The 15,467-nt window shown below is 38.8% G+C and overlaps 2 protein-coding genes and 1 long non-coding RNA gene across 3 annotated transcripts; all 3 read left to right on the top strand.

Annotated features, from left to right (window-relative positions):
- Positions 1-2,427: 2,427 nt before the first annotated feature.
- LOC121757814 (probable methyltransferase At1g29790) lies at positions 2,428-3,744 on the top strand. The gene has a single exon (XM_042153293.1). The coding sequence runs from the start codon at positions 2,479-2,481 to the stop codon at positions 3,742-3,744; it is 1,266 nt and encodes a 421-aa protein (XP_042009227.1). The 5' UTR covers positions 2,428-2,478.
- A 6,799-nt stretch (positions 3,745-10,543) lies between these two features.
- Positions 10,544-12,257, top strand: LOC121758646. Its single transcript, XR_006041534.1, has 2 exons — positions 10,544-11,420; positions 11,951-12,257. It is a non-coding gene; the product is annotated as an uncharacterized LOC121758646 (long non-coding RNA).
- Positions 12,258-14,318: 2,061 nt separating this feature from the next.
- LOC121758645 (probable methyltransferase At1g29790) lies at positions 14,319-15,392 on the top strand. The gene has a single exon (XM_042154025.1). The coding sequence runs from the start codon at positions 14,520-14,522 to the stop codon at positions 15,339-15,341; it is 822 nt and encodes a 273-aa protein (XP_042009959.1). The 5' UTR covers positions 14,319-14,519; the 3' UTR covers positions 15,342-15,392.
- Positions 15,393-15,467: the final 75 nt, after the last annotated feature.

Raw genomic sequence — 15,467 nt, 5'->3', positions numbered from 1 at the left:
CAGATCATAATTTAGAATTTGTACAGTATTTAGAGTTTGCATTTATCACTACCCATTTTGTGTATATGTTTGCCCATCTATGGGTACATGTGCAATTCCTTTCAATTTAATTTCATATAATTAACTCATTTTATTAATTAAAGAATTCGGAAATTAGCTAGAAATCAATTCTTTCAAATTCAATTTTATAAAATTTTAATTCAAATGTATAGAAGTGACGAGAAATAACTTTATATCCATTAGTCAAAATGGACTTAATATTAAATCAGAATGGCAACTGGGCCTGAAACTTTAAACTATGTAAGACTTTGGACTTGATAGTATATACTATAGTAATTAGTAGTCATGAAATAACCCTGGCTAAGTGGCATTCTAACAAAGTCGGTTGATTACCAATTATACCATAATCAATTCTATATATCAACCTAATATTTTACGGTTATTTTAGTTGTTCTAGAAGATACTTCAGCTACAAACTAGCTATATAAATAATTACTCCTACTACCCAACCGAGGCAAACAAACGAGGCCATAAGGCATCAATAACTTCGTCCCCATTTTCGGCCCCAAGTCCCCTCCACGTCATCATTCCTCTACAGTTGCGGCCCAGGCCCCAACTGCTCTAACCCTGCAGGCCGCAACTAATAAATGACACTATTCACAACTTCAACATATTTGACTCGTAAACGCAATACGTTGAATAATTGAAACCGGGAAAATGCATTGATCAGTAGAAATTAAAATTACAATTCCTAGACAACGCAAATTATAACACGAGAAATTCATTTTTAATACAAAAATAATAAATTATAAACTAAAAAATATAAAAATATATAATATTACAAAAAAAGTGTAAAAAAAATATAAAAAAATCTGAACAGTCACCCCTCTCCCTCTCCCTCTCCGTCTTCTCCGTCTTCTTCCTCATCCAATTTTTGCCAAAAATTCCCCCTCCGTCACTGCCCCTCTCCCTCGATCGCGCCACTGGGCCGGGCCGTGGGACGGTCACCAGGCAGGGAACGGCCCAGGCCGTGCCGCCTCCTCCTCCAACGCGTGGGACAGGCCGGGACTCGCGATTTGCGGCCCGGCCCTCCGCGTTAAAGATGCTCTAATTTCGAATACTATTGAGTATTGTGTAATCTAGTATACTATCTAGGACACGGAATTCATGGAATAGCAGATGGAAGAATTAATATAGTGTATAATAATATTTAAATAATTAGTGTTATTGTATAATGGTATAATTTGTAAATAAAATTATGTGTAGAGGTAATGTGTTGTTTAACTATTCTAAAATTGAAAAGTTTATAATTTTCTGCAGTCTGCCACATTTATTAGGTGGCTACTTGACATAAACACCTTATTGCAGTCTGCAGAAACCATAAAGCCATAAATCGAAGACCAAAAATATTATCCAAACACTTCATGAATCTTGTTTTCTTCTCATTTTCACAGACGTTAATGTATACAGTATATGCGCTCCACTCCTAATTACTTCATTGACTTAAATAATCATGCATTAATTTAATTTATTAAATGTTAAATGGGCTTATCTTGTGGCCCGCGTGAAATGCGGCGCGCATAGTGGACCGATCCTTTATATAAACATCACGTTGAATATTGATTAATACCATCAAAATTTGAACTATTTTTAAAATTGGAAGAAAATTCGTTAAGATGAAAATTGGATGTCAAAACTGTTATAGCAACAATATTCTAGTAGTATTAATTAGTTGCACCTAATTAACTTAACGTGTTCTCCTATTTTGTTTTTTCAGTTGTTTGTAGTATGTACATTATTGACAACCCATATTGTACGTTCTTCTATTATAATTGGGTATAATTATAAAGATATAAATCGTGACAATAAAGGTGTGCTGAAATTTTTGGTAACTACTGTATTGCACAAAGACCAAAATTATCGTACAAATAATATAATGTGATACTATTAACAGCTACGCAAGAAAATATGGCCTTCCTCATTCTTTTTTTCATTTCGGTTGTTGTTGGTTCATCAACAAGTAACATTAATTTTATTCTCAGATAATTAAAATATTAACACACTAGGCTTAATCAACAAATGCATATGGATTCAACTCTAAAAAGTGGCGACGGAGTAGAAGCTACTACTATTTGTAATTTTAGTAAAATATATGAGTGGACTTTTTGTAGTAATCCACTCCTTTCAACTAGGCATAATAGATCTTAAATTGACTTCAAATTAAACCTTTTGTTTTCTATCTATATTCTATATTTCAATCTTAACCGGCAAAGTTTGCGGTCACATGCCTGCCTAACATTTTCCCAATCAAGTGTCTATATTTTTATTCCTCTTCACATTGTATATATTTCAACTTAAATGCATTCATTGTGTATGCAATAAGTCCTATCTTGTTTTAGTGAGAGAAAAGAGAGAGAGATGGGAAGTGATGACTCCAATCCAAGAAAGCAAGCATTCCAACAATTTCAAGTCACATACATGCTCAAAGTAGTATTCCTAATCATAGTAACCAACCTCTTAACCCTATACATTTTCTCTACTCCTCACTCATACATTGATCACCCACTCTCAAGAATTTCCCAACTCCCCTTTTTTGACACCAAACTACTCCTCCTCAAGCTCAACTCCACACAAGACCAACTCATTGAAAGCCACTCCCAAATTGAGAATTTGCAAACTCAACTCAACTCAGCCCACCAACTACTCGAATCCCTCATCGACCACCTCAACAACCTCAACGGGAACCGACCCGGCGCCGCCTCCTATGCCGGCCTCCTCGACAACCTCCCGGACGAGGTCCGGCTCGCGGCCGGCCCCCACATGCTCCCCCTCGGGAACACCCCTCGGATCGGGTCCGAGATCTACTCCTCGGTCGGGGGCGGGTGCCTAAACCACAAGCAAGACCTAGCAAAGTACATGTCGTACGAAGTCGGAGGGGTGTGCCCCTCCGACGACGTATTCGCTCAAATACTAATGCTAAAAGGCTGCGAGCCCCTCCCCCGGCGCCGGTGTCACCCCCCGCAGCCTAAAAACTACGCGGAGCCCCGGCCCCTGCCGGGGTCCATGTGGGCCACCCCACCCGACACAAGCATCGTGTGGGACCCATACACGTGTAAAAACTACACGTGCCTAATAGAGAGAAAAAGATTCTCTGGCTCCTACGACTGCAAAGACTGCTTCGATTTACAAGGCAGGGAGAAAACAAGATGGCAATACGACAACGGCGGGCTAGACTTTGGGATGGACCAAGTCCTCGGAACGAAGGCGCCCGGGAGCGTGAGGATCGGGCTGGACATCGGGGGAGGGTCGGGGACCTTCGCTGCGAGGATGAGGGAGAGGAACGTGACGATCATCACGACGTCGATGAACTTCGACGGGCCGTTCAACAGCTTCATTGCGTCGAGGGGGCTGATCCCGATGCACGTGAGCATCTCGCAGAGGTTCCCGTTCTTCGAGAACACATTGGATATTGTCCATTCGATGCACGTGCTGAGCAACTGGATCCCGGATCCGATGCTGGAGTTTGTTCTGTATGACATATACAGAGTGATGAGGCCGGGCGGGCTCTTCTGGCTCGACCGGTTCTTCTGCTTCGGGTCGCAGCTTAACGAGACGTACGTGCCTATGTTCGACCGGGTCGGGTTTAAGAGATTGAGGTGGAACACCGGGATGAAGCTGGATCGAGGCATTCAGAAGAATGAGTGGTACTTCTCTGCTCTCTTGGAGAAGCCCATCATCCCCTGAGATGGCCTATTTCTTTAGTTTTTTTTTTAAATATAAGATTAACATTTGTATTTTGATGAATAGAATTTTGTATTGCATTGAATCTCAAGTTATAATATGGGTGAATTTTATAATATTGGATTGTTTGCACGTATCTGTTTACATTATATTTATTGATAGTATGTTGTAGGATATGATCACCATATCACATAAACCCTTCACTAAATCGTGATTTATTGACACATAACTCTAAGGCCATCGATACTGAAGCACTTCTGAGCACCCAATTTCAAGTACACGCCGCTCTCATTAACGGTCCACAAACACTTCTTTGTCCTTACACCTCTCCAAATCCTTGTCTGAATCAAAAAAATTGAATCGCCCGTGCAACTTTCAGATCGCACATTGCAAAGCTCCTCTTCAATACGATCCATGGACATTTGAATGATTGCAGGGAGCGAGGACTGATGGTCGTGGCTCCGACCGGCTCGCCGTTGGTGGTGCATTGGGTAACCAACGACCTCTCAAACGAGTTATTGTAGATATCATTGTTGTAATCGTAAAGGGAGAGTGATGAACCAAAATGGATGAGTGCAATCGAGAAGGTGAAGACAAGTAACAACCCTTTACAAACCATTTTTTCTACTACGGTTTACGCTGTAAATGAATGCCTATACTAATTTATACATGGACTAAATCATGCCTTTTTTGAAGACTAGTAAATTACATTTAAGAAGGAGACTGAATTATGATTTTAATATACTTACCCCATAAATAAAATATAGGGTGGTTGATTACGTGTACTTGTTGGCAATTGAAACATAAAATGAATAAAAAAAATATCCCACATCGGTGTACACAAAGAACTTAATCAACTATATAAGTCACATGGGCCTCTCCTCCTATAACCAATTGGTTTTAGGATGGAACCCATGGATTTCTATCATGGTATCAGAGCGGGTCAACGACTGTGGGTCATATTTAACTGACCCAACAGTATATCTAGGCTAAAACCGAAAAAAATTACTGACCCAGCAGTATAACTGGGCTGAAAATTTGGGCCAGTGGTCTAACCGATCGAAAAAAAGATTGAGCCGATTGTCCAACCGATCATACGGTGTTGGTAATTGAAACATAAAATGAATATGAACCCATGGATTTCTATCAGTACTAATATTAACACCTAATATCATGAAATTTTAAAAAATTGGATTTTTTCCTACAAACTTTGAAATTGACAAATAAAAATTGCCAAACATATGACTAAAACTGCGGCAGCGGAGGATACTTGGATTTTCATTCTTTTCAATAGTTGAAAATGATAAACAAGTAGTACTTGGTATTATAGCCCATTTATAAATTCAATTGGAAATATTTGCTACGGTTTTATTTTTGTTGGTGTTGTATAGTTATAAACGAATGTTGAAACTGATAAACCAAGCTATTGGTAATTTACAACTACCGCTAATTCATATGGAAATATTCGCTCTATATGTCTGTAAAGTTTTATTTTTATCACCTTATTATATTGTTGGTATTGTATACTTATAAACGAGGTTTTGAAATGTTGAAAATGATAAACCAAGCAATTGGTAATGTAATAATATCATTAATTCATAAATTCAATTGGAAATATTTGCTGTATATGTACTGTTTTATTTTTATCACTTTAATGTTGGTGTTGTGTACTTATAAACCAAAGGAATTTCTTTTTTGTTTGGTCCACACGGTATTACTGATGGCATATATAGGTTGAAGCCACATTTGATTCTAAAAAAAAGTCACAGTGAAAGATAACTAATTTAATTAATTGTTGGAAAGTAATAGCTAATCCGCATTATAAATCATTATAATAACTATTCAATAACTTTTTTATTTAAAAATTGGTATTTAGTCAACCCATGCAGGTTAACAAGGAAGTACTTTTTAAGATACTTTTCAATATAAATTTCTAATACTACTTTTTAATAATTTATTTTATTAAGAACTCACAGTCTCATGCACTGTCTCACTTGCTTTCTACTCATACATTCCACGCATTGCATAGCCATTGCTATTGGTCCACATAATCCTTTTTCTCCCTCACTTTCCACGTAGTGGGAATGGATTTATTATGCTTATTATATTAAAATAGATGTAAGGAAAAGAGATAAATGATCGGTATACAAATTAGTACTATTAATAATATTATTATTATTCTTAAAATATGATTAAATTAAAATGTAAAGAAAAATAAAAATAAAATAATTAATTTTTGGCTATAAACCTCACATTATTCTAACTCATAATTAAATATTAAAGAAAAAATATTTTAAAAAAAATAGGAGGAGGAGGAGGAGGCAAGTTCCACACCCATGCACTTATATACACACTGCATCAACCCTCTCTCTCTGTCAGTCATCCATCAAAAGTTACAGAGCACTCCTCTCTCTCTATCAGTCAGCCCTCAAAAGTTACAGAGCACTCCTCTCTCTCTATAAGTCACCCCTCAATAGTCATGGCTGCTCGATCTGCTCGTCTCTCCGCCGCAAGTCTCTCGTTCAATTCTTCCATTTCTATTTTTTTTCATCAAATTGTCACCGGAGTACTCGTTCTCTCTCTCATTGTAGCTTCCTGAAATCAAAGAGGATAAAATCAGAGAGGACGAGAATTTGAAGGTCTCTCTTTCTCTCTCTCATATTATCTCACAATTCTTATATTTTAACTTTTTTTCATCAAATTGTCACCGGAGTACTCGTTCTCTCTCTCTATTAGGATATTTTGAGCTATTAAAACACTCCAAGAATTCAAGAGTGATCAAAGTAGCGGTTAGCGATTGACGGCGGTTACAACCGATTGATAGTTATCAAGAAGCGGTTACTCGGAACAACAATGAGCTCGGGTGCATGGAGCGTGGAGGCAGCAGCTGCATGGGAATGAGACTGACAGTTGATCAGTTACATTGATCAACATCTTCTATATAAGCAGTGTGTGCAGCGAGCTTAGCAAGTGAGAGAGAGTAGCTTCAGATCAGAGAGAATACAATTGCAATCTGTGCTATGTGCTCTCGAAACTGGGTCGTGTTTCAAGCGAGATTGAGGGAGAAAATATGAGTGTTCATAGTTCCCTTTTATATTCGATATGAGAGTGTTCTTCTTCATTGTATCCATAGTTGATCATCAATGAATTCCTTCTCATTTTATCCATGGACGAAGGCTTACGCCGAACCACGTAAATCCCTCGTATTCTTGAATCGTTTTGATCTTGCTCCAATCTTGATTTCTTACACTCTCTTTGTAGCTTCCTGAAATCAAAGAGGACGAGGAATTATACCGAAATACCGGAATATCGGACTTACCGTACCGTAATTTTCGGTACGGTATCATACCGCACCGAATCTTTCAGTACGGTAACAGTATTAGATTTCCTATACCGCGGTATACCGGTATATACCGGCATACCGAATCGTTGATATATACTGACGCTTCGATATACCGATTGATTATTGTATATGTAAACATATTATGTTATATTTATACTAAAATTTAAAAAGAATGACTGTATGAACAAGATTTGATTTGATTTTATTATATATACCGATTGCTTATTATATATGTATAAATATATTAGTTTTTGACCTTTTGAAGTAGTTGAACACTAAAATTATTTTTTGAATATTTTGAGTATAATAGATTTTTTTTCGGTATAACGATATGTCGTACCACAGTTCGGTATACCGAAAACACAGTATGGTAACTATATAAAAAACCATCTTACAGAATTTTCGGTATATCGAACTCCGGTATACCGAAAAATTCGGTACGGTATCGGTATGGTGTTTTGTCATACCGTAACTTTCAGTACGGTATACGATATGACACTCACGGTACGATATACCGTACCGAACCACCCATAATAATAAGGTCTAAAACGAATCCTATTTGGAGTAGTAATAAAATTTCTAAAAGAGTCATACTTTGTAAAATTATTAACAGATCAATTGCAAATAAAATCACTTACTTATGATCTAACTTGCCTTAGGATGGAACCTATCAAGCTAAATAAAATGGTTGTATCATGATTAAACTAAAATGATGTAATTTTATATTGATACATGCATATGTATACATAACAATTTTGACTATTGGATTAATCCATGACTTTAATATAATTAATCTCACTTCTTGGAAGGGGGAGTATAGTAGACTAGTAGTGATTCGGGGGGGTTAGCTAAACCCAAATTATGTGGATGATCTTGGAGATAAATTATTTGGATTACTTTAAGATTGAATAATTACACATCTAATGGAGATAAATAATGTAGATTAATGAGCATATAATAGGTATATATTGTGCATTTAGTGGCTAAATATATAGGATTAATAGGTGTAACACCCATCTTTCTTACTTGCCCTTTTCAAACGATTCGAAGAACTTCGACATTTATAATGCGTGTAATTTTCGGTTTACCGTTGGGATTAAATGCAATAATTGATAATATGTACTTTTATCTAATCGAATATTAGATTTTTCGAAATACAAATGGATATATATGATTCTTTCCAAATGATCAAAGGTCGATACATGTTTATGAAACTCCTTAGTAAATGAATAAGAATTACTCCCTCCATCCCGGATAATTCGTCTCACTTTGACCGGACATGGATTTTAAAAAATGTAACGAAAAGTGAGTTGAAAAAGTTAGTAGAACGTGAGTCCTACTCTTATATATTAATTTTATAATAAAAAAATGTGAGTAGAAATGAGTTAGTGGAATATGAGGTTCACTAATAAAAATGGTAAAAAGTGAAATGAGACTAATTATGTGGGACGAACTGAAATGAAAAAATGGAACAAATTATCCGAGACGGAGGAAGCACAAAGCTACACCATGAAAATTAGAACTAGCGGTTTTGCAAAGTTCTCTACACAAAATTTTCGGGCCTATTTTTGGTTGGACTTAAAGTTAGGGCCAAAAGAATAAAAGAAAAAGAGAAGAGAAGTTTGGGTTGGGAATTTGAGTAGAATGAGAGAGAGACCGATGGATTTGGGAGCATAATGCTGGGTTTCTTTTTGGAGACTCTGTCACGACCGTATTTTGCTAAGGGTAGCGAAAGCGGGTAAACCGAGACTAATAAGAGGGAATAAAGAAGCGGGGAAAGAAAATGGGAAGAACTTGAGAATTTGCACAAAGGCCAAGTAGATTCATATCATAGAATAGCATCCAAGTATACCATTACATGGTCTTAGAAATAGAATAAACACCCCATCAATAAATCAGAGTTCGATGGTGAGATTCTAAGATTTCTCACTTCACAGAAGAACAACGGAATATGTACTTACTAAACGACTTCGTGTATGAAGACACGAATCGTGAAAAGATCCACTTGATTATTATAACATCGACTCCGATCATTACTCCATCTTCTCGACGTTCAACCTGCACATTTATAGATACATGCAGGGCTGAGTATAGGAGTACTCAGTGGACACATGCCAAAAATCAAAACATACATTATATAGTTGTCATCCATCCACAGTAACACACGAGGGTTTTTCTTAAAAGGCCCGAGCATACTAAATTCTTTTGTGATCTTAAAAGTCCGACTGATCAGTCTAAGTTCTTCAAAACCTCATACCATCTCTGAGAATCGCGTACCCTGAAGGTGGCCACCTTCGGCGGACACCATGGCCGGCCACCTTCGGTCGACACCATAGCCGGCCAACCTTGGATGGCTCACAGCCCTCGCACACATTATTCCGAACAGGATTTGCGGTCCAATTGTGAACCAAATTCGTTACATAACTTTGGCATCGCCAAAACCCAAGGCATATAGCCCCAACAGATAGGCCTAAAAAATAAACATTTTATGGCTTGACAACAACTTTAAAATAATCACAGCTCCATTTTGAGAAAAGATGATATTTCACAATTTCACAAGTACTTGATTTATATCCACACTAATGTGCTGGATATTAAAAGAAAGCCCACCTGATATGCTTATTTCTCAACTCAATTACTCGCTTTGGCCTCACTTGCCCTTGAGCAATTTATCATTTGAAAATAAATAGCGTAGCATGTTAATTAATACTTGAACTATTTCTCTTGAGAGAAGAATGCATGCATCATATTGGATATCACCTATATCTTAGTCTCGTCTTATAGGATTTTCTTAATCCTATCTCGAGCTTCACTACTCTGCAGAGTTTATTTATTCACCTTACTAACCTTGGAGAAATTTTATTTTCTCTAAAATAAATATTTGGACACTTACTTAATAAAATATGGATTCTTGGAAAATCCCTTTTTAAATCCTTTTCTTCGGAATTTTCTTAAGGCCGCCCATGGCGTCTCCAACTTTAATATCTTCTTTCCTCAGAACTTAATAAATTATTCGGGAAAATTAATTAATTGAGCTCCAACTCAATATTTTCCATCTTCGGAAACTCAGTAATTTATTCGGGAATTAATTAATCAACTTTCGAGTTCAAGCTCGTCTCCATAATTAATTCTAGTCCAAGTAATTTACTCGGCTCAACCAAATTAAATTAGTAGACCCAAGCTTAGTCCACTAATTAAATTCCGATCCAATCATAAAATAAATCTATGTCCAACAGGAAATTCTCGGCCCAAACTATTAATTCGTAGGCCATCTTAATTAATTCATCTCAAACCCAACTAATTAAATTATGTAGTCCAACTTTAACTCCTTAGGAACCCCTCGGTCCATAATTAGAACCTAGTCTTCTTGATTTGTGTAGTCCCTTCCTCTACACAAGAATTGGCCTAATTAATTAATTGGAAACAGCCCCATCAATTAAATACTCCAGCCAACACTTTTAAATTCCTCTGGCCCAGCTACTAAATTCAAAGTGGCCCAAAAATTTAATTAAATCAACCAACCCAAACACTCCCTTCATCCATCGGTTAATTCCCTCTCTTCCACAATTCCTTTTTTTCCCAAACATGAGAAATCCCTAAATCAAAGGAGAGCAGCGGTGCATCTCCCTTCTCTCTCACGATTCGTTGCCGCCAGACCCGCCGGAGATCTATCGGCGCCGGCTGTTCCTCGGTCCTCTTGTTCTCCATTTTCCTTTTCACTCCATTTCTCCAATTTCCCCCAATCACTTCACCATTGCTTAAATCCTTAATTTCATCAGAGACGGCGTCTCCCTCAAATCCTGCTGCCGTCGTTTCTTTCCTCGCGACGGAGAGTCATCGCCGGCTTCCCCTCGGTCCTCTCCCCCTCTTTTTCTCCATTGGAGAAACCCTTATTGAGGCAGCAGCATCTCCGTTGAGCTCTCTCTCTTTCTCTGGCGACCGGCGAACTCGCCGCTCCCCTGCGTCGCCGGCTCCGCCTTCCTCCGGCGAATTCGCGGATGATGGAGGAAGCGTCGCCTCTCATCTCCGGAGGGTTCCCGACGCCGATCTCTCTCCCTCCCTCCAGGAGCTTGGCGTTTTCGCTGGGAGTCACACCGTCGCCGGCGACTCACGTTAGCTCCCTCCGTCGAGTAGCTTCCTCCCCTAAGCTAAGTCACCTTTCCCCCTTTCCCTTCAATTATTCCAATTTTTGTTGTTCTACTTGAAGGCAGTAGCTATGGTAACTGATTGTTCGTTGATTCTATCGCTATGATTTTCCTACGTGAGCATGCCGCCTATGATTCTAAGTTCTGGAAATTTCGTGGCGTTCTAACGTGATGCAAAATATGGTGTTGAGGTAATTACCTCACTTGATGAATACTTGGTTTCTTGGCTGCCTTCCTTGCTCCCTGCCACTGCCTCTCCCCTGTTACTCCTTGGTAATACTCGAATTTTGGGGTGATTGAGAGGTGTGGGAGAGGAGTGGTTTATATAGCCACATTTCTTGGCTGTTTGTGACTAAAACTTGGGGACAAAGGCTCCTACTTTGGGCTGTATCTCAGCTCCCTTTTGAGCTTGACAAGAGCTTCCTATGCTTTGTTGGTGAAAGTCTTATGGAATGAATCCTTGGTCCAATATCTTCGTCGTTATTTGAGGGGAGAATCTGATCTCCTTGCTTATCTTTGGCTGGTGCAGTGAGAAGAGCTCACTGTGACTATTTGTTTTATTTCCTCTTTGGTGAAAAATGGATTAGAAACAACTTGGCTGATCTCATTCAGCCTACTACCTTAGCTCTCTTATTTAGGCTTGCTTCCCACTTCCCTTTTTCTTATGAGATTCCATTCTGACCTCTTTTGTGTAACATTGCTGTACACATTTGGAGTCCAGTGGCTGCTCAAGATCGAGAAGGGGAAGAGAAGAAGAAGAAGAAGAAAGAATTTGACTAGTGTACCACTTTATCCATTTCCATCTTTGGCTACTTCCCAAAGCTAGAACTTGCTAGGATAGTAGTAGCCTCATTTCTTATTTCTTTCCAATGAAGAGAATCTTTTGTGTAGCTAGGAGGTGTGTAGCAGGAAAATGTGTTGTCCCTTTCATCCATATATCTCCACTTGTAGCATGTATTGTACCTTAATACACATGTATATTCTACATTTCTAGATCAAAAGTATTTTCTCCACTTTTATCCTTGAAATAATAATTTCCTTGTACTTTATCTTTCTCAACAAAATACTTAGATTATTCCAAAGTCGAAAATACAACACGGATTCTACTATCACACGTCTTCTACATGGAATTAATTATGCTAATAAATCCGATTTATCTCGAAAAAAAGGATCGAAATTCCGGGGCGTCGCAGCTTGGGCCATTATTACGGCAATTGGTTGTGCTATGATTTAATTAGTGTGATGGTCCAATTTTAATTTGTTTTAGGCTGATGATTCATAATAAGAAACTAGCTTGCTACTAAACTTCTGGGCCCATTAGGATTAACATATTGGACTAAGTTAATAATTCCAACCCAACAATATTAAGTTCTGGAATTAGTTGACAATTGACATCCCAAAATATAAGTCAAAGAAACTAATTCTCGAGTTATTTAACGCAACTAATTAAATCTCTTGATTTAATTATTACATGAGACTCCAGAAATTCCCTAAGAAGAGGCAAAGAACAAAATAACCATGCACATAGGATGCATTCACGTTTATATTAACAACTTTTCAAAAGTCTAATTGAAATATTATTTTTTTTTCTAAGAGGGACGTCTTCGCACGTCGAGTAAGACCGAGTCAAATATTATCACCTAAGCAATTAAGCTTTTGAGGTGGGCATTTCTTTCTAAAAGTGAACTTGCCTTTTTAGCATGATTATGTGAAAATTATGATATATATATATATATATATATATATATATATATATATATAGGGTTTTGATCTATGCAAAACTAGATTTAAATACAGAAACGCAGAACAGTATCATAATTAGGTCACTTTTAGGTCATAATTAGGTAATTTTTAGGTCATGCTAACAAAGCATGAACTAAAACGATCTTAGCATGACATTAAACCCAAATATTATAATATGACCTAAAATTGCTTAATTATGACCTTCCGTGTTTTTGGTTAATTATTGACGATTAGATCATCTAATCCTAGGGCCAAGATTTGGTCTGCATTTCTGGATTTAAACACATACTTATTTTGATCATCTCCCTATATATATATATATATATATATATATATATATATATATATATATATATATATATATATATATATGTTTTTGTTATGCCATGGAATACCTATCTGCTTGACTATGCCAATTATGTTTAATCGAATTTGGATCTCAGTAGGGCCGCAAACCCTATTTGGACTAGTGTACACATATGGGGATCGTGAGTTGACTTTCAAGTTGACCGGTCCAGTGACCGTCGTAGAATGTGGCCACATTCTCGATTCAGATACATTTCAGATATGGTATCGATGATGAACTTAGATTGCAATCGACTTTACGAACAAAATACACTCGAGCCTTTTAAGTTGAAACCCCGAGATCACTCAATTGTGGCTGACAAATCACTTTTACGAAAGTTATATTTTTTCGGCAATGTGCCCACTGAATATATCAAATACTCAGTCCTGCATGTCTTTTCTAAACGTGTAGGTTAAGCGTTGTCGAGGGGTGGCGGTGTTGAGCAAGTGTTGACAAATAAGATAGCTTTAAGATGTCCAGTAAATTGTGTCTTGATACATAATTTATTGTCTATAACTCTTCCGCTGCAAAATGTTCTTTTGTTCTAAGATAATCGAATCTCAATGTCGTTACTTTGATTCATTTCGTTATGAACCCCTTGAGTTTGCTGTGAAAGCCAATTTCAGTCTTACTTGTGATATCTACGTTTCTTTTCCCTTTAACCTTTATATTAGTCACATTAAGCCAAACCTACTATTACTAGTAAGGGCGGTGATAAGGCTCGTTTCATGCATTGATTATTGGGTGAATTCACATGCTTTTGGGGGGAGATAATGCACAAATTTGAGTTTAAGTGTGCAGGTGCTGCTGAACCAAGTAGACCAGACAAACTGACCAAGTAGATGCAGATGGAGCAAGAAATGGAGTAAAAATTGCTAAAAGCCGAGAATTATCAACAGAAGCAGGCAGTGCAAGGAGTTGGACAGAGGAGAGAGAACTCGAAGATACTCTTACTTTAAGGATACAAATGTCAAATTATGGGAGACATACCCTAGGGAGCAGGCAGCAACCCACACGCCGCCGCCTCCTTTGCCTCCTTGACGACCCCCCCGACGACCTCCTTGACGACCTCCCCGACGAGGCCCGCCTCGCGGCCGGCCCCCACATGCTCACCCTCGGGAACACCCCGCGGATCGGGTCTGAGATCTAGTCCTCGGTCAGGGGCGGGTGCCTAAACCACAAGCAAGATCTAACAAAGTACATGTCGTACGAAGTCGTAGGGGTGTGCTCCTCCTCCGACGTATTCGCTCAAATACTAATGCTAAAAGGTTGCGAGCCCCTCCCCCGGCGCCGGTGCCACCCACCTCAGCCTAAAAACTACGCAGAGCCTCGGTCCCTGCCGGGTCCATGTGGGCCACCCGACACAAGCATCGTGTGGGACCTGTACACGTGTAAAAACTACACGTGCCTAATAGAGAGAAAAAAATTCCCGGGCTCCTACGACTGCAAAGCCTGCTTCGATTTACAAGGAAGGGAAAAACAGAGATGGCAATACGACAACGGCGGGCTAGACTTCGGGATGGAGCAAGTCCTCGCAACGAAGGCGCCCAGGAGCGTGAGGATCGGGCTGGACATCGGGGGAGGGTCGGGGACCTTCGCTGCGAGGATGAGGGAGAGGAACGTGATGATCATCACGACGTCGATGAACTTCGATGGGCCGTTCAATAGCTTCATTGCATCGAGGGGGCTGATCCCGATGCACGTGAGCATCTCGCAGAGGTTTCCGTTCTTCGAGAACACATTGGATATTGTCCATTCGATGCACGTGCTGAGCAACTGGATCCCGGATCCGATGCTGGAGTTTGCTCTGTATGACATATACAGAGTGCTGAGGCCGGGCAGGCTGTTCTGGCTCGACCGGTTTTTCTGCGTCGGGTGGCAGCTTAACGAGACGTACGTGCCTATGTTCGACCGGGTCGGGTTTAAGAATTTGAGGTGGAACACCGGGATGAAGCTGGATCGAGGCATTCAGAAGAATGAGTGGTACTTCTCTGCTCTCTTGGAGAAGCCTATCATCACCTGAGATGGCTTATTTACATGCATACATACCTACTAACATCCAAAGTATACTTATCTCCCCTGTTATTTCATGGAATTACTTTCTTGTGCTGTCATATTGATCAGACAATTTTCCTAGTATACCTCTTAC

This window comes from Salvia splendens, chromosome 12, assembly GCF_004379255.2.
Source record: "Salvia splendens isolate huo1 chromosome 12, SspV2, whole genome shotgun sequence".
Lineage (NCBI taxonomy): Eukaryota > Viridiplantae > Streptophyta > Magnoliopsida > Lamiales > Lamiaceae > Salvia > Salvia splendens.
Note: the sequence above shows the minus strand (reverse complement) of the source record. Positions and strands in the feature narration are given on the sequence as shown.